At 39.1% G+C, this 25,580-nt stretch overlaps 1 protein-coding gene across 1 annotated transcript in view; it reads left to right on the forward strand.

Moving 5' to 3' along the window:
• The window catches only part of LOC311281283 (putative ribonuclease ZC3H12C), a 238,735-nt gene that overhangs the window by 202,202 nt on the left and 10,953 nt on the right, over positions 1-25,580 (forward strand). Inside the window, exons 3-5 of the mRNA XM_084394113.1 lie at positions 21,292-21,431; positions 21,640-21,874; positions 21,992-22,098. Coding sequence (XP_084250239.1) covers positions 21,292-21,431; positions 21,640-21,874; positions 21,992-22,098 — 482 coding nt within the window. The remainder of the gene's footprint in view (positions 1-21,291; positions 21,432-21,639; positions 21,875-21,991; positions 22,099-25,580) is intronic.

A 25,580-nucleotide genomic window follows, 5' to 3' on the forward strand; every position in this document is an offset into this window, starting at 1 on the left:
TTTTTTAATGTTTTTAAAAGAAGTATCTTCTGCTCACCAAGGCTGCATTTATTTGATAAAAAACAAACAGTAATATTGTGAAATATTATGACAATTTAAAATGACTGTTTTCTATTTTAATATATTTTAAATTGTAATTTATTCCTGTGATCAAAGCTGAATGTTCAGCATCATTACTCCAGTCTTCAGTGTCACATGATCCTTCAGAAATCACTCTAATATGATGATTTGATGATCAAGAAACATTTATGATTATTATCAATGTTGAACAGTTGTGTACAATTTTTTTTTCAAAATTCTTTGATGAATAGAAAGTTCAAAAGAACAGCATTTATTTAAAATAGAATATTTTCTAACATTATACATGTCTTTACTGTAACTTTTGATCAGTTTAACTCATCCTTGATGAATAAAAGTATTGATTTATTTTATTTCTTTCCCCCAAAAATAAAATTAAAATTCTTACTGACCCCAAACTTTTGAACGGTAGTGTTTAATGTTACAAAAGCTTTAGATTTCAGATAAATGCTGTTCTTTTGAACTTTCTATTCATCAAAGAATCCTGAAATAAAAATGTAAATAACTGTTTTCAACATTGATAATAATCATAAATGTGTCTTGAGCATCAAATCATCATAGAGTGATTTCTGAAGGATTATGTGACACTGAAGACTGGAGTAATGATGCTGAAAATTCAGCTTTGATCACAGGAATAAATTACACTTTACTGTATATTCACATAGAAAACAGCTGTTTTAAATTGGAATAATATTTCAGAATATTACTGTTTTTGTTTGCATTTTTAATCAAATAAATGCAGCCTTGGTGAGCAGAAGATACTGTTTTCCACATTCTCCTCCAAAGACAACTTCCCTTACTCTGTTTAGTTTTTTAGGTTGGGGCGTTTTTTAGTTAACAAATACTCAAAGAAAACACATGGCTAAAATACACTGGGGAAACAGATCCGGCAGATAAGACACAGCAGGGGCAAAATTAACGAGCTAATAAATGGGGTGATTAACAGGGCACAGGTGAGACATATTACCTAATGGAACAGACAAGGGAAAACTAAATCAGAACTAAACTCAAACAGAGACGTGGCATTGTCAGAAATATGAGAATGAAAGAAGGTTGTTAATTCATAATTTAAAAAAAATAAAAATGCAATTTATACCAAAGTATATTCTTCAAAATAACTCGAGAAATGAGTGTTATATTTTTATTCTTCAGTTTCTTGAGGAATCTAATTTGTGGGAGAGAATTTAAAAAAAAAAAAAAGAAGTCGTCTTGATCCACACTCCATACCAGTTGGTGGCGGAAATACACCATTTTGTTGTTTGTCAACCGCCAATAAAATTCAAGAAGAAGAAGAAGAAGAAGAAGAAGAACAGAGACGTGACAGCACCTGAGTGGAACTTCGATTAAGGGTGGAAAAGGAAAACAGTGGTTAAGGTTATACATTAAGAAACAACTTGGTTAAGGTTGGCAATTTACACATCTTGGTTATATTTAGGAAAGTAAAACAACTTTTGTTATGTTATGTTTGTATTTATATGTAAGAGAAAAATGCCTAAGTCATGGCATTTTCTGCCTAAGTCACTTTTATTTGTTAGGCAATTGATGATGGGTCTTTTTCTTTTTGCATACTTGTTCACACATCTGGTTGAATGTACTGTTATAATATCAATAAAAAATAACAATGTGGTTTCTAAAAATTTAGTTTTTTCTTGTTTTCCAAAAACATTGAAATATGACTTAGGCAATTATGCTATGAGGCTAACGATATATATATATATATATATATATATATATATATATATATATATATATATATATATATAATATTTTACATATTTAAATATTTTAAGGGAGTTTAAAATATTACCCTTTGTGGGGTCACTTTGACACACCTAGGAACAGTGAATCGCAACCTTTTTGACTTCAATGTCCCCTTATATTCTCCACAACAAATCCTGTACATTTGTTAGACACAACAAAAATAGCCAAATAATGAGAAATATCTTGATTTTTGGTGGATTTAGTTTTGTCATAATTTTAAGTCATCTTGAGGCCCCAGTGGAAGTTTGTCCGGGTCTGCTCTAGAAGTTAGATGACACTGCTAGCAAGATAAGCAAGGTTACACCGAGTAACAACATGTTCCTGGCTCAACATCTTTGTTGATCCTGGAACAGCATTCGACCAATTAGATTTGAAGTTTGCTGTTATGTCAAGCTTAGGCTTACAACCATGCTTTTAGATCAATGTTATTATCATTTCCCTCTGATTTTAGGTTTAGGGTTAGGACTATTTTTATGGACAGGAATGTTGTTCCAAGATCAACAAAATATATTGATACAGGAGCATGTACTTGGCAAAATCATTGTGCCCCAAGCGTTGCACAAACAACAACTAAAGTATCTTCTTGCACATCCCAAAACCATAAAAAGTCTTCATAAGTTTGAACCTAGACACTTTGCTTTTCTAGACACTCTACCTACAAAACATATGTTAGCAATAGCATATCATAGATGTTAGTACATGTAGCCTCACATCCAGCCTAAGTGTCTGCTCCATCCATACCAAAAAATATTGTTAAATGTTGTTAATTTTTATTTATTTTTTTTATATTCAGGCCATTACAGTTTCAAACTTTGTCATTTTTAAGCTAAATTAGCCATTGTCAGAAGTGTTGCATCCAATCCAGAAATGGACTTACCATGTAGGTTTTAATTTTTGGGAAACACAAAGAATATTTGCCACGTCGAATGTGAGCCAAGTTAGACTTGCACCCTACAATGCTGACTGTGCCGTATATTTCCCAAACGTGGCCCAAATTGTAATTAATTATTTGGGCAATATTTGCCATGTCAAATGGGGGCCACTTTTGGCTCACACCCAGATGAGCCAGTGCTCACTGAGCCACATCTTTGCACAGACTGGCCCAGATGTGTTTTAAGATAACTGGGCCACATTTGGAGCATCAAATGTGGGCCACTTTTGGCTCATACCCAGATGAGCCAGTGTTCACTGAGCCATATCTTTGCCAAAACTGGCCCAGATTCGCTTTAAGATAACTGGGCCACATTTGCAGCATTATATGTGGGCCAGTTTTGGCTCACATCGAGATGAGATAGCGCTCACTGAGCCATATCTTTGCCAAAACTGGCCCAGATATGTTTTAAGAAAACTGGGCCACATTTGCTGAAACATATGTGGGCCATTTTTGGTTTACATCCAGATCAGTCATTGTCGATTGTGCCACGTTTTTGCCATAGGTGGCCCACATTTGGCTTGTGATATTTGGGCCACATTCATTATTTATCATATGGGCCACTTTAAGCTCACATCCATATGAGCCAGTGCTACTGAACCATATCTTAGCCAAAACTGGCCCAGATATGTTTTGAGATAACTGGGCCACATTTGCAGCATTATATGTGGGCCACTTTTGGCTCACACCCAGATGAGCCAGTGCTCACTGAGCCACATCTTTGCCCAGACTGGCCCAGATGTGTTTTAAGATAACTGGGCCACATTTGGAGCATCAAATGTGGGCCACTTTTGGCTCATACCCAGATGAGCCAGTGTTCACTGAGCCATATCTTTGCCAAAACTGGCCCAGATTCGCTTTAAGATAACTGGGCCACATTTGCAGCATTATATGTGGGCCACTTTTGGCTCACATCGAGATGAGATAGCGCTCACTGAGCCATATCTTTGGCAAAACTGGCCCAGATATGTTTTAAGAAAACTGGGCCACATTTGCTGAAACATATGTGGGCCATTTTTGGTTTACATCCAGATCAGTCATTGTCGATTGTGCCACGTTTTTGCCATAGGTGGCCCACATTTGGCTTGTGATATTTGGGCCACATTCATTATTTATCATATGGGCCACTTTAAGCTCACATCCATATGAGCCAGTGCTACTGAACCATATCTTAGCCAAAACTGGCCCAGATATGTTTTGAGATAACTGGGCCACATTTGCAGCATTATATGTGGGCCACGTTTGGCTCACACCCAGATGAGCCAGTGTTCACTGAGCCATATCTTGCCCAAACTGGCCCAGATATGTTTTAAGATAACTGGGCCACATTTGGAGCATCATATGTGGGCCACTTTTGGCTCAAATCCAGATGAGCCAGTGCTCACTGAGTCATATCTTTGCCCAAAATGGCCCAGATATGTTTTAAGATAACTGGGCCACATTTGCAGCATTATATGTGGGCCACTTTTGGCTCACACCCAGATGAGCCAGTGTTCACTGAGCCATATCTTTGCCAAATCTGGCCCAGATAAGTTTTACAATAACTGGGCCACATTTTCAGCATTATATGTGGGCCACTTTTGGCTCACATCCAGATGAGACAGTGCCACTGTACCATATCTTTGCCAAAACTGGCCCAGATATGTTTTAAGATAACTGGGCCACATTTGGATCATCATATGTGGGGCACTTTTGGCTCACACCAAGATGAGCCAGTGCTCACTGAGCCATATCTTTGCCAAAACTGGCCCAGATGTGTTTTAAGATAACTGGGCCACATTTGCAGCACCATATGTGGGCCACTTTTGGTTCACACCCAGATGAGCCAGAGTTCACTGAGCCATATCTTTGCCAAAACTGGCCCAGATGTGTTTTAAGATAACTGGGCCACATCTGCAGCATTATATGTGGGCCACTTTTGGCTCACACCCAGATGAGCCAGAGTTCAGTGAGCCATATCATTGCCAAAACTGGCCCAGATGTATTTTGAGATAACTGGGCCACATTTGCAGCATTATATGTGGGCCACTTTTGGCTCACACCCAGATGAGCCAGTGCTCACTGAGCCATATCTTTGCCCAAACTGGCCCAGATGTGTTTTAAGATAACTGGGCCACATTTGCAGCATTATATGTGGGCCATTTTTGGCTCACACCCAGATGAGCCAGTGCTCACTGAGCCATATCTTTGCCCAAACTGGCCCAGATGTGTTTTAAGATAACTGGGCCACATTTGGAGCATCAAATGTGGGCCACTTTTGGCTCATACCCAGATGAGCCAGTGTTCACTGAGCCATATCTTTGCCAAAACTGGCCCAGATTCGCTTTAAGATAACTGGGCCACATTTGCAGCATTATATGTGGGCCACTTTTGGCTCACATCCAGATGAGACAGTGCCACTGTGCCATATCTTTGCCAAAACTGGCCCAGATATGTTTTAAGAAAACTGGGCCACATTTGCTGAAACATATGTGGGCCATTTTTGGTTCACATCCAGATTAGTCATTGTCGATTGTGCCACGTTTTTGCCATAGTTGTCCCACATTTGGTTTGTGATATTTGGGCCATATTCATTATTTATCATATGGGCCACTTTAGGCTCACATTCAGATTACACAATGCCATCAGTGCCGCATCTTTGCCTAAAAAGGCCCACATGTGATTTAAAATATTTGGGCCATATTTGCCATTTTACATGTGGGCCACTTCAGGCTCAGACACATTTGGTCCGGGCCATAAGTAGGCCTGAAGTGCCGCATCATTGCCTGAAGTGGCCCACATCCGTCTGCTATTGCGCTACAACAGCACCCCGGAACACTGCTGCACTCCAACACGCTAGCAGCTAGCTACAGTGAATAGCTACCGGCATGAGGACCCCAGGTGCCTATACACCTGCCTGCTCTTAATTGCCAACCTCTCCCACCCACATTAGGTGACGTAGCAATACGGGGAAGAGTGAAAGTGAGCGAGAGGCGGAGAAAGAGGGCAAAGAGAGAGAGAAAAGAGAGTACCTCAAACCCACAGGCTACACATATTTTGATTTGATAATTATCAAGTGTTCTAAAATAGAAGCAAATTATGTGTGAGTATACATATAATATATATACTGTATGTGTGTCTAATTTCAATGCTATGTGGTATTTGTGCAAATATTTAAAGATGGCCATCTGTAAGTGTCACCATTCTGTTCTGTTTAGTTTTGTTCATGGACTTTTAGTTTGTTATTCTTCAGTTCCTGTGTTCCTTTGTTTGGGTTTCCCACCACCTATCTGTAACCATGGAGAAAAACTATCATCACAGCTGTTGGTCATTCATCTCATCACCATTGTGTATTTAAGTTCTTGCTGTTCACTTAGTCTTTGTCTAGTCACTTTTGCGAAAAGTTGTGTTTTGCCAATGCCTGGTTGCCTGCCTTTGAGAATACTTGCTATTAAACCATGTTGAGTACTTTATTCATCTGTCTTCGTCTGCCTGCAAGCACATTGTGACAGATGACCAGACCACCAAAAATGGACGAAAGGGTTAAGTTGATCCGATCCAGAACAATAGACCTCTAGCGGCAGCACCTGCTACTCTGGTGACAAATGATGAAGGTGACAAACATATTTGCTAGAAATGTTTTCTTATGTTGAAACTAAAGAGTCTTCGTACTGGATGAACTGCCTCTTATGCTCAGGGGTGTAGCATAGGCAGTCCTGATGAGCCCCCATGTTCCTCAAAACCCTCTGTACACACGAATCTGTAGGCCTAGATGTTTATAGGATAATAACTATTAACTGTAATGCTTAGAGTAGCCTGATAATTTGTCACGTGTGCATGTCTACACACATTTCAAACCTCCTTTCCCAACATTCTCTACTGTGGTTACTAAGTTTAAGCTAAATTGTATTACAATATATATATTTTTTTGTATATATAACACCTGGGGCCAGTTTCACAAAGCTATTTTAGACCGGTCTATAGTGTTATTCTCCTCTTGACTGTCTGGCTCTTCCTCTTGACAAGGCGGAGTGCTGCTGTCAGTGGCTGAGGGAACTCCGCCGGTAACGTCGATGTTGACGCCACACACGTCCTCCGCTTATCCCCCAGAACATAGGCGACTGTCCACCATATGTGTCATCACCATTTCAGTGGTGTCTTTAAGTTTCTCTTGGGGTCCTCCTCCCGTTTTTGGATATTTCCTCTTAAATATTTCTTTTTTTGGCATCTTGTACCATGTTTTTGTATCTTTTCTGTACCTCTTTAACGCTCTGCTCAACGGTCGGATTAACGCTGTTAACTGTCGTAGCAATCTTTTTCCAAATTAAACATTTCTTGTTGTTACTACATTCTCTGCTAAATTTCCAAAGTAAAATGTCCTTGTAACTGTTATACTCCTCCAACAAACACATATTTTGCGCTGGGCTAAACTGCACTGAGCGGTTGAATGCGCTTACTCGATCCGCCATGTTTTTTGTTTTGAAAAGTCTTATTTTACCCAGAATGCATTGCAGTGTAGTCCTACTTAAGATAGTCAGAGTCTTAAATGCTTTGTGCAACGGTCTGATTTAGATGTCTATCTGAAGTCTGACTATCTACTATATCTAAGCCATAGTCAAAGTTTATCTTTATGAAACCGGCCCCTGATATTTGATACATTTGATTAACCTCTTATCCTAATTATAACCTAATAAAATAATAAAACACACTATGATGTTAGTGTTACTTAACACCATTCAGTCAAAATGGCTAAACATGGTTTGCTTTAATTTTGAACTATATTAGCTCACCTTGTCTCAAATCTAAAGAGGAGGATGAAGGGTCTGTTGCTACTCCACTCCACTCCCTGATGTGACAGTTTCTGAAACTGAGGGCCATGTGTTTCACAATGTTAAGATCTGCTTCTACTAAATCTGACATTGGCTAAATATAATGTTGACATAATATGTAGCTACCGATGAGCTACCAATTACACTGATTAGCCTATTATTGCAAATTTGAGAGATTATAAAACTATTAATTTAAAATTAAACGTTTCAAATTAGGCTATTATAATGGTGTGTTGTATGCAAACAGCATAGTTATTGTACAGTTTATTTATTTAGCCTTTACCTCAGATTGCATGTATAACCAAATTATCACCTGAAAGTGTATGTTCTGCTCTTTCAATGGGTTGTCGCAGTTCATTTTTAGCACTAACGATCGCGGAGATATTCAAACAGTTTAGCACTATAGATTTCGTGTTCTAGCTTGTGCTCACCTTTCTTTCAAAATAAGTCAGTTACCAATTGTTTCCCCTCATTTTGTTTTCTTTCCTTCCCCTGTCTTTCCTTTCTTTTTTGGTGGCCTGGTTTTGGCTTTCTTTGAGAAAGACATTTCTACAGAAGTTTGCGCTCCACACCACTACCTAGATGCTCAACTACCTAACATAAACAAAATGCATGCAGATGGACTAAACCATTTGGCGCATTAGCAAGGGGTGGGACCGTGAGACCTTAGATAGTCTTTACTTTTTTGTATACAAAATGTAGTCAGTCAGTCAACCAAGTTATTCAGCCAATACACTAACTTTACATTTCATCTGACATTCGTTATGAAATTTAATTAGGAAATGAAAATATCCAAGTAAAATAAAATATATTCCAGACTTTTCAAGGGCCCTCTCTCCCCTTGGGGCCCTGGTAACCAGTACTGGTTTTACCCCCAGTCAACTGTGGCCCCTGCTTATGCTTACCCAAAGATACAGAAATATTGGTGTTTAAAAACTCACCGTCCAAACCCAAGAAACACACTGAGGTTAAATTGACCACATTTAAATTGAGGTCCCCCACAATTAAAGACTTCATTTTTCAAATTTGAAACTGCATTATTTTTTACTCACTACTTACAATAAACATACTACCATTTTTTTTTTTTATTAAAAGAAAACAAAATGGAAGTAAGTAGGTTCAAACTAATCAGGGTAGGACCGTGTTCATTCGTTTTCGATTTAATATTAGAAAAATTAGAAAAACGGCACGTTTATTAGTTATTCGTAAAAAAAAAAAAAAAAACTACGTGCCAAAAAAATATTAGCTGATTATTTCAGGAATAGAAATGTAGGCTACCTCGCATCTGCACCCACACTGCCCATCAGCCAGTATCAATTTAGGTGTAAATACAAAGCAGTCATATCTTTTATTTTAGACAGCATGCTGCGTTTTGAACAAGGGATGAAGCTGAAATCAAATGAAAGAAATTAACTTTCCCATTATGGGGCAATACTTGTAACCCTTTATAAGGGTAATTTTTTAAATCTTTTTAAATTCATGTAATCTTATGTTATTTTTTATTTATTTAATCAATAAATGCAATTAGAACAATAAAAACTAGGATGTTACCAATCAAATTAAATCAGTATCAGCCAAAAAAGCTGCATCTGAATTCTGAAGTGGCATTTAGACACATTTACAAACTGTCTAATGCTGCTCAGAGGATTTACACAGCAATTACAATTGCATAGTGTTATGAGATTAATGTTTTAAATATAATACTTTGAATAAAGAAATATGAAATGAATGACAAAATGAAATGATACTTAGATTATGAGAGAAAGACCGCCAGTAGGTGGTGGCAAGTCACTGTCTTAATGAGTGAGTCAGTGAGTCATTCATTTAACTGATTCGTTCAAAATGCGGATTCATTCAGGAATGAAGCAAGTGGCTGTCTATGGCCCAGTCCAAATATACATTATTGTGACCTCGGCCACTTGAGATAATTTGTCATAATTAGTTCTTAATGATGCCAATCTCATTGAGTAATTATTGATTACCTAATAAGGAACTATCTTACTCCTAAATTACTAATCCTAATCACTTACTGATTAGTTTAGCTTGTTTACATATTAGGTAATAGTAGTAGCTGAAGTGTTAATGTAGTACTACTTATTAGTCCTGCATTACTTCCTGCATAGTTACTTATTAATGACTGACCATTATTCTAAAGTGTTACCTTGTTTTGGAGTCTCCTACAACAGGTTTACATGCATCAAAGGTCAAAAAACACATTAATTTTCTCATAATATACATTGCACATCAACACATTTTTGAATGATTCTCAAACTACTTGTCCGATGATTCAGGCTGAATTCAGGTGAGTTCGATGATAAAACATTGGAAGAACTAGTTATTCAACCCAAACCTCCATTGCAAGGACGACTTGAGCAGGACATTTCTCAGTCATACGCTACTCAGTTTGAGGTACATTATGAGATGTTGCAACTGTAATTCCTCAACATCAGAATTAACAAGTGAATGTCCATCAACAAACCGATGTGTATATTTCTAATTTATTGCAGTGCACATACTGGAATTGTATCATAACAGCGCAAATGTTAGCCGAGCACTAACGTGAATGACTGATGAAACATTGAAGTTTGTAAAAAAATCTAACTTCATCTTTTATCATTATCCAAAGTAGTAAGAACGGCAGACAATCTGCATTAATGGACACAATTTTAGGTAATAGTGGCCCACAGCTGCTTAGCAGAACTAATTGATTAAGACAGTAATAACGTGAGTTAGCCGGTTAGCCGTAGACCTACACAATATAAAACACAAAACTACTCATTTTGAAAACCCGGTAGAAAATATATACATCAATAATTAATCATACTTACAGGTTGTGATTCTGAGGAGCAAGCTGGTCCAAATAAACTGGGTACTGACCCCTCTTTCAAGAGCAAGCATTTTGCAATCCTGCTTTGAACTCCCCAAGTAGGCTTAATAATAATAATAATAATAATAATAATAATAATAATAATAATAGTTTATTAAAACACAGAAACTCAAATGTCTTCATTACAACCCACCAAAATAAAAGTTCGGTCTAACTCTAAGAAATTATGAAAGAAATTGCACAGTATAATGTTTTTTTTTTTTTTTTTTTTTTTTTAACAACAATAGTAATAATTATGAAATCTATTAAAACATTATTTTAAAGGAATATCACACAAGTTTTGATACATGGTTTAATTTAAATTGTAAACTTGCCAAAAAAATACCAACACCATTTTTTTTTTTACACCATTTTTAAAAGTAAATTTTGTATTTGTCCTTATAATGTGTTTTTTTATTTTTTTGGGAAAATTGTCAGCTGATACAACCTGTGCTTCAGGGACCATATCCATAGCATCTAAGGCTAAATGTAGCTCTTAACTGGGTGCGTTAGATGGCGATTAACACTAACCAGTAGAAAATCAGGGGATGTGTCACAGTATACTCACTACAAAAAACTACACTACACTGACACTATTACATCAGATCATTACTATGTATGGTTTTACATACTCGCTGTTCCCTTTTAAGGCAAATAGTCCACAATTACATGACTTTAAATGAGTCCACCCCCCAAGATTAGAGTTATAAACATGAACCTTGTCTGAAAGGCAAAGGTGTTGCTGTCATTTATAGTAATATTTTCAGAATTACTGAGTAGTCTAGTTTCAAATATAATTATTTTGAAGTGTTGGTACTTAATGTAACAATATAGTGTAAATGATAAATCATGTTTGAGATTTGTGCTGGCTACTGTATACAGGCCACCAGGGCACCATACAGACTTTATCAAAGAATTTGCGTTATATCAGAATATCAGCGTTAGTACTGGCAGCAGATAAAGTCCTAATTGTTGGTGATTTTAATATACATGTAGATAACGAAAAAGATGCATTGGGATTGGCATTTAAAGACATTCTTAACTCTATTGGAGTTGGACAACACGTGTCAGGACCTACTCGTTGTCGTAATCATACTCTAGATCTAATATTATCGCATGGAATCAATGTTGATGCCATTGAAATTCTGCAGCAGAGCGATGACATCCCAGATCATTATCTAGTCTCGTGTAAACTTCATTTAGCCAAGGCTGCAAAGCTAACTCCGTGTTACAAATATGTTAGACCTATAACTTCTGCCACTAAAGATTGCTTTATTAATAATCTTCCTGACCAGTTTCATCATCTCAGCATCCCAGATAGTTTAGAAGAACTTGATATTGCGACAGAAACTCTCTCTTTTCCAGCACTTTAGACACAATTGCTCCTTTGCGCTTAAAGAAGATTAAAGAAAATAGTCCAACGCCGTGGTACAACGAGCACAGAGAGCCCTTAAGAGAGCAGCCAGAAAAATGGAGTGCAACTGGAAGAAAACAAAACTAGAGGTATTTCACATTTCATGGAAAGAGAGCACGATTGCGCACAGATAGGCCTTGCCTGATGCGATACTGTAGTAGACGGTTGCATAGTTATAATTTTCTCCCTGATATTATCAATCTTATAAGTGAAGAAGTTCATGAAGTCATTACTGCTGTGCTGCTTGGAAACTTCTGGGCTTGAAGCTTTATTTTTTGTTAGTTTAGCAACTGTTTCAAATAAATACCTAGGGTTTTGTTTATTGTCTTCTAATAGGGTTGACAAATAAGCAGATCTAGCAGCTTTTAAGGCCTCTCTGTACGCATTCGTTCTCTCTTTCCATGAAATTCGAAATACCTCTAATTTTGTTTTCTTCCAGTTGCGCTCCATTTTTCTGGCTGCTCTATTAAGGGCCTGAGTGTGCTCGTTGTACCACGCCGTTGGAGTTTCTGTCGCAATATCAAGTTCTTCTAAGCTATCTGGGATGCTGAGATGATGAAACTGATCAGGAAGATTATTAATAAAGCAATCTTTAGTGGCAGAAGTGATAGGTCTAACATGAAGAATTTCAACGGCATCAACATTGATTCCTTGTGATAATACTAGATCTAGAGTATGATTACAACAATGAGTAGGTCCTGACACGTGTTGTCTAACTTCAATAGAGTTAAGAATGTCTTTAAATGCCAATCCCAATGCATCTTTTTCGTTATCTACATGTATATTAAAATCACCAACAATTAGGACTTTATCTGCTGCCAGTACTAACTCTGATAGAAAGTCAGGAAATTCTTTGAAAAAGTCTGTATGGTGCCCTGGTGCCTTTCAGACGAGGTTCATGTTTATAAATGTAATCTTGGAGGGTGGACTCTTTTTAAAGTCATGTAATAGTTTGGTTTTAGCCAGGTTTCTGTCAAACACAGCACATCTAGGTTATAGTCTGTAATCATATCATTAACAATAAATGCTTTTGAAGTAGGAATCAAATATTCAGCAACCCAAACTTTATCATTTGCTCATTTGTATTATATCTGTTTTTTATTTGTTGAACAACAATACAATTTTTACCCTTAGATGGGTTTGGAAGTTTTTTGTATTTCCTAATTCGGAGAACAGACACAGTCTCTATACTGTATGATGATATCTAGGTGAAAGAGGCTCTATGTGATGGGATTTATCTGACCTCGGTGACGTGAGACAGATAGCAGACGGTCGGTTTAGCCAGTCTATCTGCTTCCTGACCTGAGCCCCAATTCATGTTTGAGCTCTAAGACTATGTGTCATATTACTAGAGAGAAGAGCAGTACCATCCCAGGAGGGATGAATACCATCTCTTTTGAACAGGTCAGGTCTGCCCCAAAAACTTTCCCAATTGTCTATGAATTCTATATTATTTTGCTGACACCACTTGGACAGCCAGCCATTGAGTGAGGACAGTCTACTAAATATCTCATCACTCCAGCAAACAGGAAGGGGGCCAGAGCAAATTACAGTGTCTGACATCGTACTTGCGAGTTCACACACTTCTTTAACTTTAATTTTAGTGATCTCCAAATAGCGGTGTCGAACATCATTAGTGCCGACGTGAATAATAATCTTAGAGAATTTACGATTAGCCAGCACTTTTTTAATTTGTTTTGATGTCAGGCGCTCTGGCTCCCGGCAAACATGTGACTATGGTGACTGGTGTCTCTATTTTTACGTTACGTGTAATAGAATCGCCACTAACTAGGGCACATTCAACAGGTTTCACAGTGGGTGTTTCACTGAGTGGGGAGAATTTATTTGTTATGGTAATCTGAACGGAAGAACGGTGTTTTGTCCCGTGACTACAGCGTCTCACCGTCACCCAATTGCCCTGCTGCATGGGCTCTACAGCCAGAACCGAACAATGTACAGAGTTCACTAAGCTAGTCACATCCAAAGCAGCATCTAAAGCCCTTGCACTCTTACAATTAACCTCGATTAACGTTTGGATGCGTGTCTGTAGTTCTGAAATCTTCTCCGTCAGCCTGACTATCTCGCTGCATTTATCACTTGTAAATCCTGTGCTGACAGAGAAGGCTATGCTATACATGTTACATGAAGTGCAAGTGACAATAAGAGGAGAAGATGACATGACTGTGTTTGTTGACCGATCGTACTCACCTAAATTGTTTGAACTCGTAAAAGGTGCGAGCGTGCGCGAAAAAAAAGAATAAAATAAAAATAAATAGAGCGCACGGATGGCACGCTAACAGGCTAGCGAATTACTAGCGTGTTGTGCTAGTAATAATGATTTAGATTGAAGCTAGCGATGTCAGGTTAATGTGTGATGTTGAGTAAGCTATATTTAGCTGTATCAACAACAAGGAACGATAGTAAATAATTCAAAACAGAAAGTTATACAAAGCTTACAGACGCAAACCAACTCAACAGCAGCAGCAAGGCAGACAGGAGCAATTGATCCAATCAAGTCGTCAGCTAGCGATCAAGTCAATCTAAAACAACTATTATATACAACTGTTATATGCACAGTATTCCGTGACTGTCCAAAGCATGTAAATATGAGACGGTTGCTAAGCATCTAGTCATAGCGTTCTAACACGTTCAGCACTGCAATGCCCACCAGGAACAGGGTTTCATAACTCTGGGTAAAAAGCAGTGCTAGCTCCCTTTTTTTGCTCTGAGGATTAGGTCCTCAAGATTACATCACAACTGTTACATCACTGAAGTTAACTTTTTTTTAACCTTTCGTAAAAGGTCTCTGAAATGATGGACATGGCTGCTGCTAACTTAGTTTCTAAATTACTAGTATGAAACGTCTCGGTTACGTATGTAACCCTCGTTCCCTGAGTAAGGAACGGAGACGTTACGTCGTGATGACGAATGATCGAATGATCGACGAATGATCGTTTTTTTTTTCTTATCAGTGCAAAAGAGACTCAAAATACTCTGTTGATTTTGATCTTACATACTTGTGTTATACATCATTCAAAAATGTTAAATGTCTTCTTTTATTTGTGTACACTCATAATAAAAACAAAATGTGTTTTTCGTTAAATAAAGAAAATAAACATGATGCGCGTTCTGCCGTCTCTCTCAATGAGAAACTCATTCTGAAACGCGACAGAAAATGACCTGAAACTCAGCGAATGTTTGTCACACAGACTTGAAACGCATGTCTATACAACACTTGGAGTCTCTATTTTTAAAGTATGTAAATTATATAAAAAACAAATATTCTCTAAGTAATCCGTATGAAAGCAGCAGCATGTACAGTTTCTCAAACGTGTCCTAATTCATTCTAATGTGACCACGCCCATGTGCGCACAAGCGATTGACATGCAAATGATCCATGCGGAGGAACGCAGACCTGTAAACGCCCAATCGCCTCAAAACAAAGAATCAGAAACTTCAGTAACTTACTCCTCTGCTTTTCATCGAGTTTGGAAGACTGTGCTGTGCTGTGCTGTTTACCGTGGATTTACCTCAGAAGAATTAGAAGAACGCGATTTGAAGATGAGAAGATTTTTAAGGTAAGACATGTTAAACTGGTGCCAGATTAAAATGTAATGTTATGTTATGAAATGAGATTGGACTAAAAACATGAAGCCTAATATCGTACATGTATATGTATCTATAAATAGACAGAAACATGTTGAAATGTGAACTAGACTGGTAGGCAACCTTTCAGTGCTAAATGTATATACATGTCCGACACGAGGATATTTGTATATTCTATAATAAAACACAGCATGGTAAAAGTAGGCTAGTATGAGTGTATACTATGGTGAATATTATAATGTTTAGAACCGTGTTTACTGTTAAATACTGTGTTTGTGGATATCTGCTCAAACGTAGATGTATAATATGGTAACAATAATTAGTTTAATAGTTTTGAGCGGCTTGATCGCTTCAGTAAATGTTCTCTGCACGCCTTTGCATTTGAAAAGCAAAATGCGCCAAACAATAGGCTTCTTTTTTTTTTTTTTACTCCAAATGTTTATTTTCGTTATGACATTATGAAATGAGATTGAAGTAACATATGATAATCAATATATTTTTCTCTAGTGCAGTGTACCGGAAGTGTTCCATTTTAACGATTTATAGGCTATTGTTATGTTATTATTGTTATTATTATGCAGCACTGCAGCCTATGCCACGTTACAACAAACCTGGTGTTCATTTTATATATACACTACCGTTCAAAAGTTTGGGGTCAGTAAGATTTTTTTATGTTTTTTAAAATAAGTATCTTCTGCTCACCAAGGCTGCAATTATTTGATAAAAAAAAAAAAAAAAAAAAAAAACAGTAATATTGTGAAATATTATGACAGTTTAAAATGACTGTTTTCTATTTTAATATATTTTAAACTGTAATTTATTCCTGTGATCAAAGCTGAATTTTCAGCATCATTACTCCAGTCTTCAGTGTCACATGATCCTTCAGAACTCATTCTAATATGATGATTTGATGCTCAAGAAACATGTTGTGTACACATTTTTTTCATAGAATATTTTCCAACATTCTAAATGTCTTTACTGTAACTTTTGATCAGTTTAACTCATCCTTGATGAATAAAAGTATTGATTTATTTTATTTCTTCCCCCCCCCCCCCAAAAAAAATAAAATAAATCTTACTGACCCCAAACCTTTGAACGGTAGTGTTTAATGTTACAAAAGCTTTAGATTTCAGATAAATACTGTTCTTTTAAACTTTCTATTCATCATGGCATCATGAAATAAAAATGTAAATAACTGTTTTCAACATTGATAATAATCATAAATGTTTCTTGAGCATCAAATCATCATATTAGAATGATTTCTGAAGGATCATGTGACACTGAAGACTGGAGTAATGATGCTGAAAATTCAGCTTTGATCACAGGAATAAATTACACTTTACTGTATATTCACATATAAAACAGCTGTTTTAATTTTGAATAATATTTCACAACATTACTGTTTTTGTTTGTATTTTTAATCAAATAAATGCAGCTTTGGTGAGCAGAAGATACTTCTTTTAAAAATATTAAAAATCTTACTGACCCCAAACTTTTGAACAGTAGTGTATGTATGTATAAAAGCAATTTTAACCTGAAAAATCTAAAATGTATTCCCCAAATCGTGCAGCCCTATAGTTTCTCTTGATGTCAGCATGTTCACAGCGTTTTTTTTTTACAGGGACCAGATGCCCCACTGATGAGTCCTGCTGACTTCAACATTCACATGAGTCTCTGTACATGAACATGGTAAAGTGAAAAATCAAACACCATGGAAATGAAATGTATGTTTCAGGAATGGCACAAAGGTGTGTGACTGTTCAAGTCTCTGTCTTTAGTTCAGTCTGTTAAATAATGTGCTTTTTTTTGTCATTTGTTGTGTATCTTTGGATTATGTTGTGTTGTAAATAAATCCAAACAATCAAAAAGCCATTCTTTTTTAAATCTCCTCATTCTTTGTGCAAGGTTGCTCAGAATGATAGGGCCTGATAGCACCTAATAGGGCCATTAGGGGAGGGTCTTTGTCTTTCTCAGGTGTGAAAGAAATAAAATATTCATGATGTGTTCAAGCCTCTTCGCATAAAGCTTTCTCACATAAAACATGTCTTGCAAATTTTAAATCAATATATTGTCTTATCTGAATGAGTATGCAGGATGATTTTCACATAGTTTTGGAGCAAATATTCTAGGCTACGTCATACAATTTTCAAAAGTCTTGTGAAGAAATAATCAATATGGGTTTTATGACCTTATTTCAGTGACAGTTTTGTTTTAATTTTTTCACAAACCATGCATAAATGTCATTATCTCAAAACTACAAACTTTTACATACATGCTGCTGATATATTATGGGGGTAATATATATATATATATATATATACACACGGGCTGCATATGGAGAAACACTGGGGTGTCCAGCCCGCAGGGTGGAATGTTTCAACCCCAGGGGGGGCAAGGTGGCTTGCCAAGGGAAAGACACATGCTCGGAGAGGCTTACAGTGAAAATACACATATGGGGGTTGCCCAGAGGGGTAACATGGTGGCATCTAGCCAATCGCAAAAGTTACGCCGGTGGCATAACTCTGGCGTTGACGTCAACAGTGCTGGAGGAACTGGAATACATGAGAGGACACTGGCTCCACTCGGAGATTATAAAATCTCGCAAACGTGTTGAGTGTCGTCCAGCCTGCAGCTCTGCAGATGTCTGTTAGTGAGGCGCCATGCGCTAGAGCCCAAGATGAACCTTGGGCACATATCCAGGCCGGGGTCTCAGGATCACGTGAGAGCAGGCCGGCCCGAATTCCAGGCATGCTTTGTCAACGGAAAATGCCTGCAGGTCCCCTACCCTCTTAATGGAGGCCAATGCAACCAGGAGCGCTGTCTTAATTGACAAGAACTTAAGCTCCACTTATTGCAGAGGCTCAAAGGGAGCACTCTGCAGGGCAGGTAAAACCACTGAGAGGTCCCAAGAGAGAACGAGAGGAGGGCGAGGAGGATTCAGTCTCCCCGCTCTTCTCAGGAACCTGATGACCAGGTCGTGCTTTCCCATGGACTTACCCTCGAATGCGTTGTGATGTGCGGTGATAGCAACAGCATACACTATCAGGGTGGAGGGAGACAGCCTTCGCTCCAACCCTTCTTGCAGGAAGGAAAGCATGACACTGATCAGGCATTTCCTGGGGTCTTCTCTGCGAGAAGAACACCAGGTGACGAAGAGGTTCCACTTCAACGTGTGACATGCACAAACATGTCTGGTGGACGATGCACTAGTGGAAGTGATGGTAGCCACCACCGCTGGTGGTAGGGTACTCAAACCTGCCTCGTCCCGTCCAGGAGCCACACGTGGTGGTTTCAAAGATCGGGACGAGTGTGCCATAGGGTTCCCCATCAGATGCGACCTCAGAGGCTTCTGACTCCATAGGAGGAGGTGGCGAGCAAGTTGCGACATACGGCGGGAGCATAGACCACCTTGTCGGTTGATGTACGCTACTGTCGCGGTGTAGACAACTGACCACATGGTCTGATCGGACTAGTACGTGCTGGTTCTTGAGCAACGCATGGAAGCGGTGCAGAGTGAGACATACTGCCAGCAATTCAAGGCAATTGACATGACAAAGGCGCTGGGGTCCTGTCCAGGAGCCCACGGCAGCATGTCCATTGCACATGGCACCCCAGCCCGTGGTTGAGGCATCTGTTGAGACAACAACATGCCTGGAAACTCGTTCTAAGGGCACTCTGGCCCGTAGAAAGCTGAGGTTCGACCACGGGGTGAAGGTCTGACGGCAGGTCGGAGTAACTGGTACTGGGAGCGTGCCGTATTGCCATGCCCACCTCGGAACTCGATCGCGAAGCCAGAGCTGAAGCGGTCTCATATGAAGCAGTCGGAGCGGCTCTCGGAGTCGGAGCCGAACTCTGTGTGCTCAGAGATGGGAGTGTCAGTTCTTTCTTTAACCACATCAGGGTTGAGAGTGCTCATGGGGAGTTGAGAACAAAATATTCGACCCCGGTCCTTCCCACTTCCCAATGACTCCTGCCCACCTTGTGATGCTGTGATGGACATAGCATCATCATCTGGAGCGCCGAAAGAAACACGTGGACGGTCCCGTGGTTTCAGTCTGAACGCTCACGGGTAGCAACACAGGAGAGGGGGGTGTGGGCCGAGGAGCAATCGTCGGCACTTTGTTCCACACAATCACCCTCAGGTCACCCTGGCCACCAGCCAAAGTACGACATCTCGTGGAGGCGGTAGATCGGGGTGTGGATGAGGGGACTCTCCCTCTGACGAGGTCATTGAGTCTCGACCGTAGTGTTGCGATGGTCATGTTCCTGCAATGAGAAGATGAGTCATCCACAAACGCTGCTTTAGCGTGATAAATGCCCAAACACACAAAGCAGCGATTGTGCCCATCAGAATCAGATACAGTCCGACCACAACCAGAAGTGCACGGGCGAGACATCTTTGAAAAGCGTGCAAGCTCTTTTTGTGAGAGGAAAAAACTCTGCAGATGCTGAAGCGACCAGGGAGAAACACACTCACTGGCAGATCACTGCACAGATCAGCAGGCAGTGTGAACTCGCTGGAGATTGCCTTCACACCAACACCTGGAGAGTTGCTCGTCTCGAAGAGTGAAGAGATGAACTCAGAATGGCTTGTGGAGTGAAGAATGCTCTTGGCTCCGAAGCGAAAACATAACTGCATGTTGCCAGCGTACTTCCTTATATACCCACGAGGTGGGGCGGAGTTACGCTATGCAAATTCCGCAGACCCAAGGCATTTCATTGCCATTGGCTCGTTTTCTAATTCTCGAAGGTGAGAGGCTTTCTAAGCGAAACCCCACTCGTCGTCACGACGTAACTCGTAGTGACTACGAAAGGGAAATCTTGTTATTAATGTCATTTCAGTTCTACTTTCTGAGTATGAATTATCATATAGATTGAAAGTCAACAATATACAAGCACTGTGAAAGGTTTGTAACTGTAACACTGACTGGCTTCTCTCCTGTATGATTTCACATGAGTCTCTAGTTCAGACCTTACTGTACATGAATTATGAGCTTCCAGAACTTCTGATTCAGGCTTCTGATAGAGCGACCGTTATCCAACTGAATTAAATGTTTTTTAATTTCTATAAAAAAGCAAAACAACAATGGAGGTGGTGTAATGAAAATCTAGCAGTAGCATATTCTATGCTAATTTCACCCTCACGCTCCATCACGAGACAGCTTTTGACTCGACAAGAAATCTCGTCACATTTTAATATCACATATTGTCGCACAAGATCTCGTCACACCCTTAGTGTTTGGACCCGGAACTGTGATGTGTGACGTCAGACTTAACAAGCGGATAGCCCCACCAATCCCCACCTTAGCGGTGTCAGAATGTTCAACTTTGCGACAAGAAACACTTCCGTATAGGATACACCTGTGCATCCTCAATGCATCCACACTTTGTCCCGTAGATGGTCTGCTTGCGCGTTTTAACCTTGTGCACGAGCAGATCTGTTTCCTCGCTAGAGAAGCGTTCAGTTAAAATTCTGCCATGTAAATGGTGAATCCGCCATGGTGTGAGCGCAGCTGGCTTTTAAAGGGAATGGGAGATTAGACTCTGATTGGTTTATTGCACGTTACACCCAAAATACACATTAATGTTAAACTAAAGTGGATTCAGATACGCTCTAAGTTTGCTTGCGCTGTGATCTTTAGACCATGCGCTTAGATCGTTAAAATAGGGCCCATAATCTTCAAATATATATCCTCTATGTCATTGATTGACATTTGTTACTGAATTTTTAATTCAAATCAACAAAGTGACCTTTTAAAATAGTTATTTACATATAGTGTTACATATTTTTTATTGTTACTTTCTTCTTTCTTTCTCATTTTTACAGCCATGGCAATAAACAGATGTTCTCCTGTCATGGCATTCAGCTTGCAGTTGACTGGTTTCTTGAACGTGGCCATCAAGACATTACAGTTTTTGTGCCAGCCTGGAGGAAAGAACAGTCCCGCCCTGATGCTCTTATCACAGGTGAAAATATTTGCCTGCTTGTCCTCAGACAATCAAATTAGCACATGTTGACATTTAAACTTGTCTGTGAAGCTTTTCCTTTGTTATATTAGGTATAGGCCTACATTTGATGGTATCTTAATTTTATTTTCCATTTGTTGTTATTTTAGGTCTAGCATCCATGTGACTATATCAATCAAACAGATTTTTTTACATTATTTCCTTACAGATCAGGAGATTTTGAGACGGCTGGAAAAGGATAAGATTCTTGTTTTCACACCCTCACGTCGTGTCCAGGGCCGCAGAGTAGTCTGTTATGACGACAGGTTTATTGTTAAGCTAGCTTATGAATCAGATGGCATCATTGTTTCCAATGACAACTACAGAGACTTGGCTGTTGAGAAACCGGAGTGGAAGAAGTTTGTTGATGAACGCCTTCTGATGTATTCCTTTGTAAATGATAAGTAAGTCTGTTGAACCTGGAATTTTGAGGTATAAATATTTGTGGGATTTACATTTTAAGTTTGCTTTGTTGCCATTTATAAAAATGTGAAAATTAATATTGGAAAAAAATCTCCCAGGTTTATGCCTCCTGATGATCCATTGGGTCGTCATGGGCCAAGTCTGGAGAATTTTCTAAGAAAAATACCTATAATTCCAGAGCATAAGAAACAGCCCTGTCCATACGGTAAGTTCTGACCCATATTTGATACTGTTTTACAGTTGCCTGTAATTGTACAACTATCAACTATTTACTGTATAGTTGATGTATATAGCCAAGCTATCACTCACTTGAAGCAAATTAATTACATAACTCTTATCAGCTGATTGCTACAATTAAATTATTAAAATAAATTAAATTGCTTTAATGCTTCCAACTAATCTTATTCTATTTTTCTTTCTACCAGCCAATGATGATTCTGAAAGAAAAAGCGCACAGTTTGTTATAGTAACAAATAGGCCTACAACTTTCAAGTGCATTGGATTGACAGATAAACCATACTCTTATTTCAGTGTTCCTGTTAATATTGTGGTTATTTTAGTAGACAGTTTGCTTCATACATTCAGTTCAGTTCAACAGCATTAACTTATAGAGGGTAAACTTCATCACTCAACTGAACTACACATGCATTTTAGATACTTAGGTGTTCTTGCTCCATCCAATAAATAAATGCACATCCTTAAATGAGCACTATAATGTATTTATTTTAAATTCCATCTGAAATCAATAATTTTATCCCTTAAATTAATCTTTGATCACCAAAATGACATATTTAAAGTTTTTTCTTGTGAATAAAAAATTATTTATGCCTTAAAATAGCTTGAATGTACCTCATCACCCTTGCTTCACTTAGCATATGCAGAGCCATGGATATGCTAATTAGCTCCGCTTCCACTCACTCACGCCATCTCAAAGATTAATTTGGCCAACTTACTTAGGTAAATGCTGCACAATGGTATCACTCTTTACAATGTCGGGCACATAACAGTAATTAATATGATTAGCCTTTTGTTTGACTATGTTATCAAACAGCTAGTAATGTGTTCTAATGTTACACAAACCATGTTCCCATTCACATCTCAGAGTCAGACAGCTGCCTTCTAAAAATCACCAGAAATGCTTTGAACAACTCAGAACGTCAGGAGAAAGGCATATAGTTCATCATAACATCGTAATATACATCATACACCCGCTATATAGCTAAATTTACCCAATTTTGCTAGTTTGCGGTTAATGATATGCTAAAGAACGCCGGCAAGTTGACATGATTGGTTATAAGGTAGTTTGTGATGTCAGAAACACCAGCGATTTCAAACCGTGTTTTTGAGACACCATGCTTGCGCTGACATTACACGTCATCAGCGTGTTTTATGCTATGTAGAGTTAGACAGAAGTCAGTCATTGAACACGGCAACTGAAAGAGGCAGCCACCTTTTACAGTTCGTCCTGAATCAAAAACAATGATCTTTTGCCACGGTCACCCCATAACTTCTGTAATTTTGAAGTGATGGAAACCCATGATGTTATACTAGGACCAGTTCGTGACTCGGATAATGTGTTTCAATGGCAACACTATCAATGCCTAAAAGAATCTGCAGCAGTCAGGTGGTACAGATCAGTGCTCTTTCAGTTGTTTGTTCATTATTACTGTAATGTTATGTGCTTTGAGACTCAAGGTAGTTTAATGCAGTCTCTCGTGACGCTTTTGTTGGCTCCTTGCTGTAAGCGTTCATGTGTTGTAGAGGAGGCATAGCTTTGGAGACTCCCTATAGCGAGAGTAGGCCAACCATCTCATCCTCAAAGACAGTTTATCAAGGCAGCCTTATATAGGGCCGAACACTTGATGCCAATGTCTGGCTGGAACTCAGGTGAGCGGAGGCCTCAGCAGAACGACTCTCTTATAGCGAGAGGTGGCCAACCAAATCATTTTCAAAGATAGTTTATTGAGGCAGCCTTACATGGGGCCAAACACTTGATGTCACTGTCTAACTGGAGGCCTCAGCAGAACGACTCTTTATAGTGAGAGGAGGCGAACCACATTAAAGACAGTTTATCAAGGTGACCTCATATAGGGCAGAACACTTGATGTCACTGTCTGACTGGAGCTCAGTTGAGCAGAGGCCTCAGCAGAACAACTCTCTATAAAAAGGAGGCCAGCCAAACTCAACCTTAAAGACAGTTTACCAAGGCGGCCTCAGAGAAGGCCAAACACCTGATGTCACTGTCTGGCTGGAGCTCAGGTGAGTGGAGGCCACACCAGAACGATCCTCAGATCGAGAGGAGGCTAAACCGAGGTCCTGACTCTGTCGTCATTAAAAATCCCAGGATGTCCTTCAAAAAAGAGTAGGGGTTTAACCCCGGCATCCTGGCCAAATTTGCCCAGTGACCCCCATCCATCATGGCCTCCTAATCATCCCCCTTAATACTGATTGGCTTCATCACTCTGTCTCCTCTCCACCAATAAGCTGGTGTGTGGTGGGCGTTCTGGCACAATATGGCTGCTGTCGCATCATCCAGGTGGATACTGCACATTGGTGGTGGTTGAGGAGATTCCACCTTCCATATGTAAAGCGCCTTGAGTTCCCAGAAAAGTGCTATATAAATGTAATGAATTATTATTATTATTATAATTAATTATTATTATTATTATAAAGAGAGGCCAACCATACTAAACCTAAAAGACAGTTTACCAAGGTAGCAAGGTAGCCTAGAAAGGGCCAATCATTTGATGTCAATGTCTGGCTGGAGCTCAGGTGAGCGGATGCCTCAGCAGAACAATTTTCAGATCGAGAAGAGGCCAAACTACACTCATCCTTAAAGACAATCTGGATGCTTGGGTGAATAGAGGCCTCAGCCGAATAACTAGTATATAGTTACGAGAGGAGGGCAACCAGACTCATTTCAAAACAACTCTTCAAAACACTGTAATTTAAAATCTTATAATTAATCAGAATAAGATATATCAAATTAATCAGAGCAGTACCAGAGCTAACAAGAGGAGCTTAAACAAAAATATTCCTGTTTGACTCCGACCCGAGCTGCAGAGAGTAGGTGCTTAACTCTCATCCTCTCAAGAAAATCACAGCAACCGCCTCGCACAAACGCGCATTTAATCCCCTCAGGAGTTAAGCGGGCTAAATTCAAATGCCAGATTCTGTAACTCTGAAAGAATCATGCAAGAACAGCCACGAATGCATCGCTTCAACTCCCTTGAAAGCTGAATGCGCTTGTGCAAATGCTAATTACTATCCTTATGCTTCGCTCACACCGAACGCGAATTGAGCATCTGGAGCGAGTGATTTCCATGTTAAGTCAATGTAAAGACGCGGGCCTGAGGTCTTGCGGCACGATAGAAGCATTTAGTGCGACGCGATGGACGTGATTTCACCTCATTCGCGCGTCCAGTTCACGCGAAAGAGGCAAATTGAGCGTCTGGCACGAGTGATTTATTTATTTTTTTTTTGGCTGCTTTTTGTGCATTCACGTGTTTGAAGCAAATTTGCGTCTGCCCCAGTTAAAAAATCTGAATTTTGGCGTCTGTTCGCGCCGCGTTAACCAATCAAGAGCCTGCTTGCTGCTGTCACGTGGTGAAGTAAAAACAAAGCAAATCTTTTATCACATAAAAACTTGATTTCAATATATGAGACATATTCATTTTGTATTGAATG

Source organism: Rutilus rutilus (genome assembly GCF_951802725.1).
Source record: "Rutilus rutilus genome assembly, chromosome: 2".
Classification (NCBI taxonomy): Eukaryota; Metazoa; Chordata; class Actinopteri; order Cypriniformes; family Leuciscidae; genus Rutilus; species Rutilus rutilus.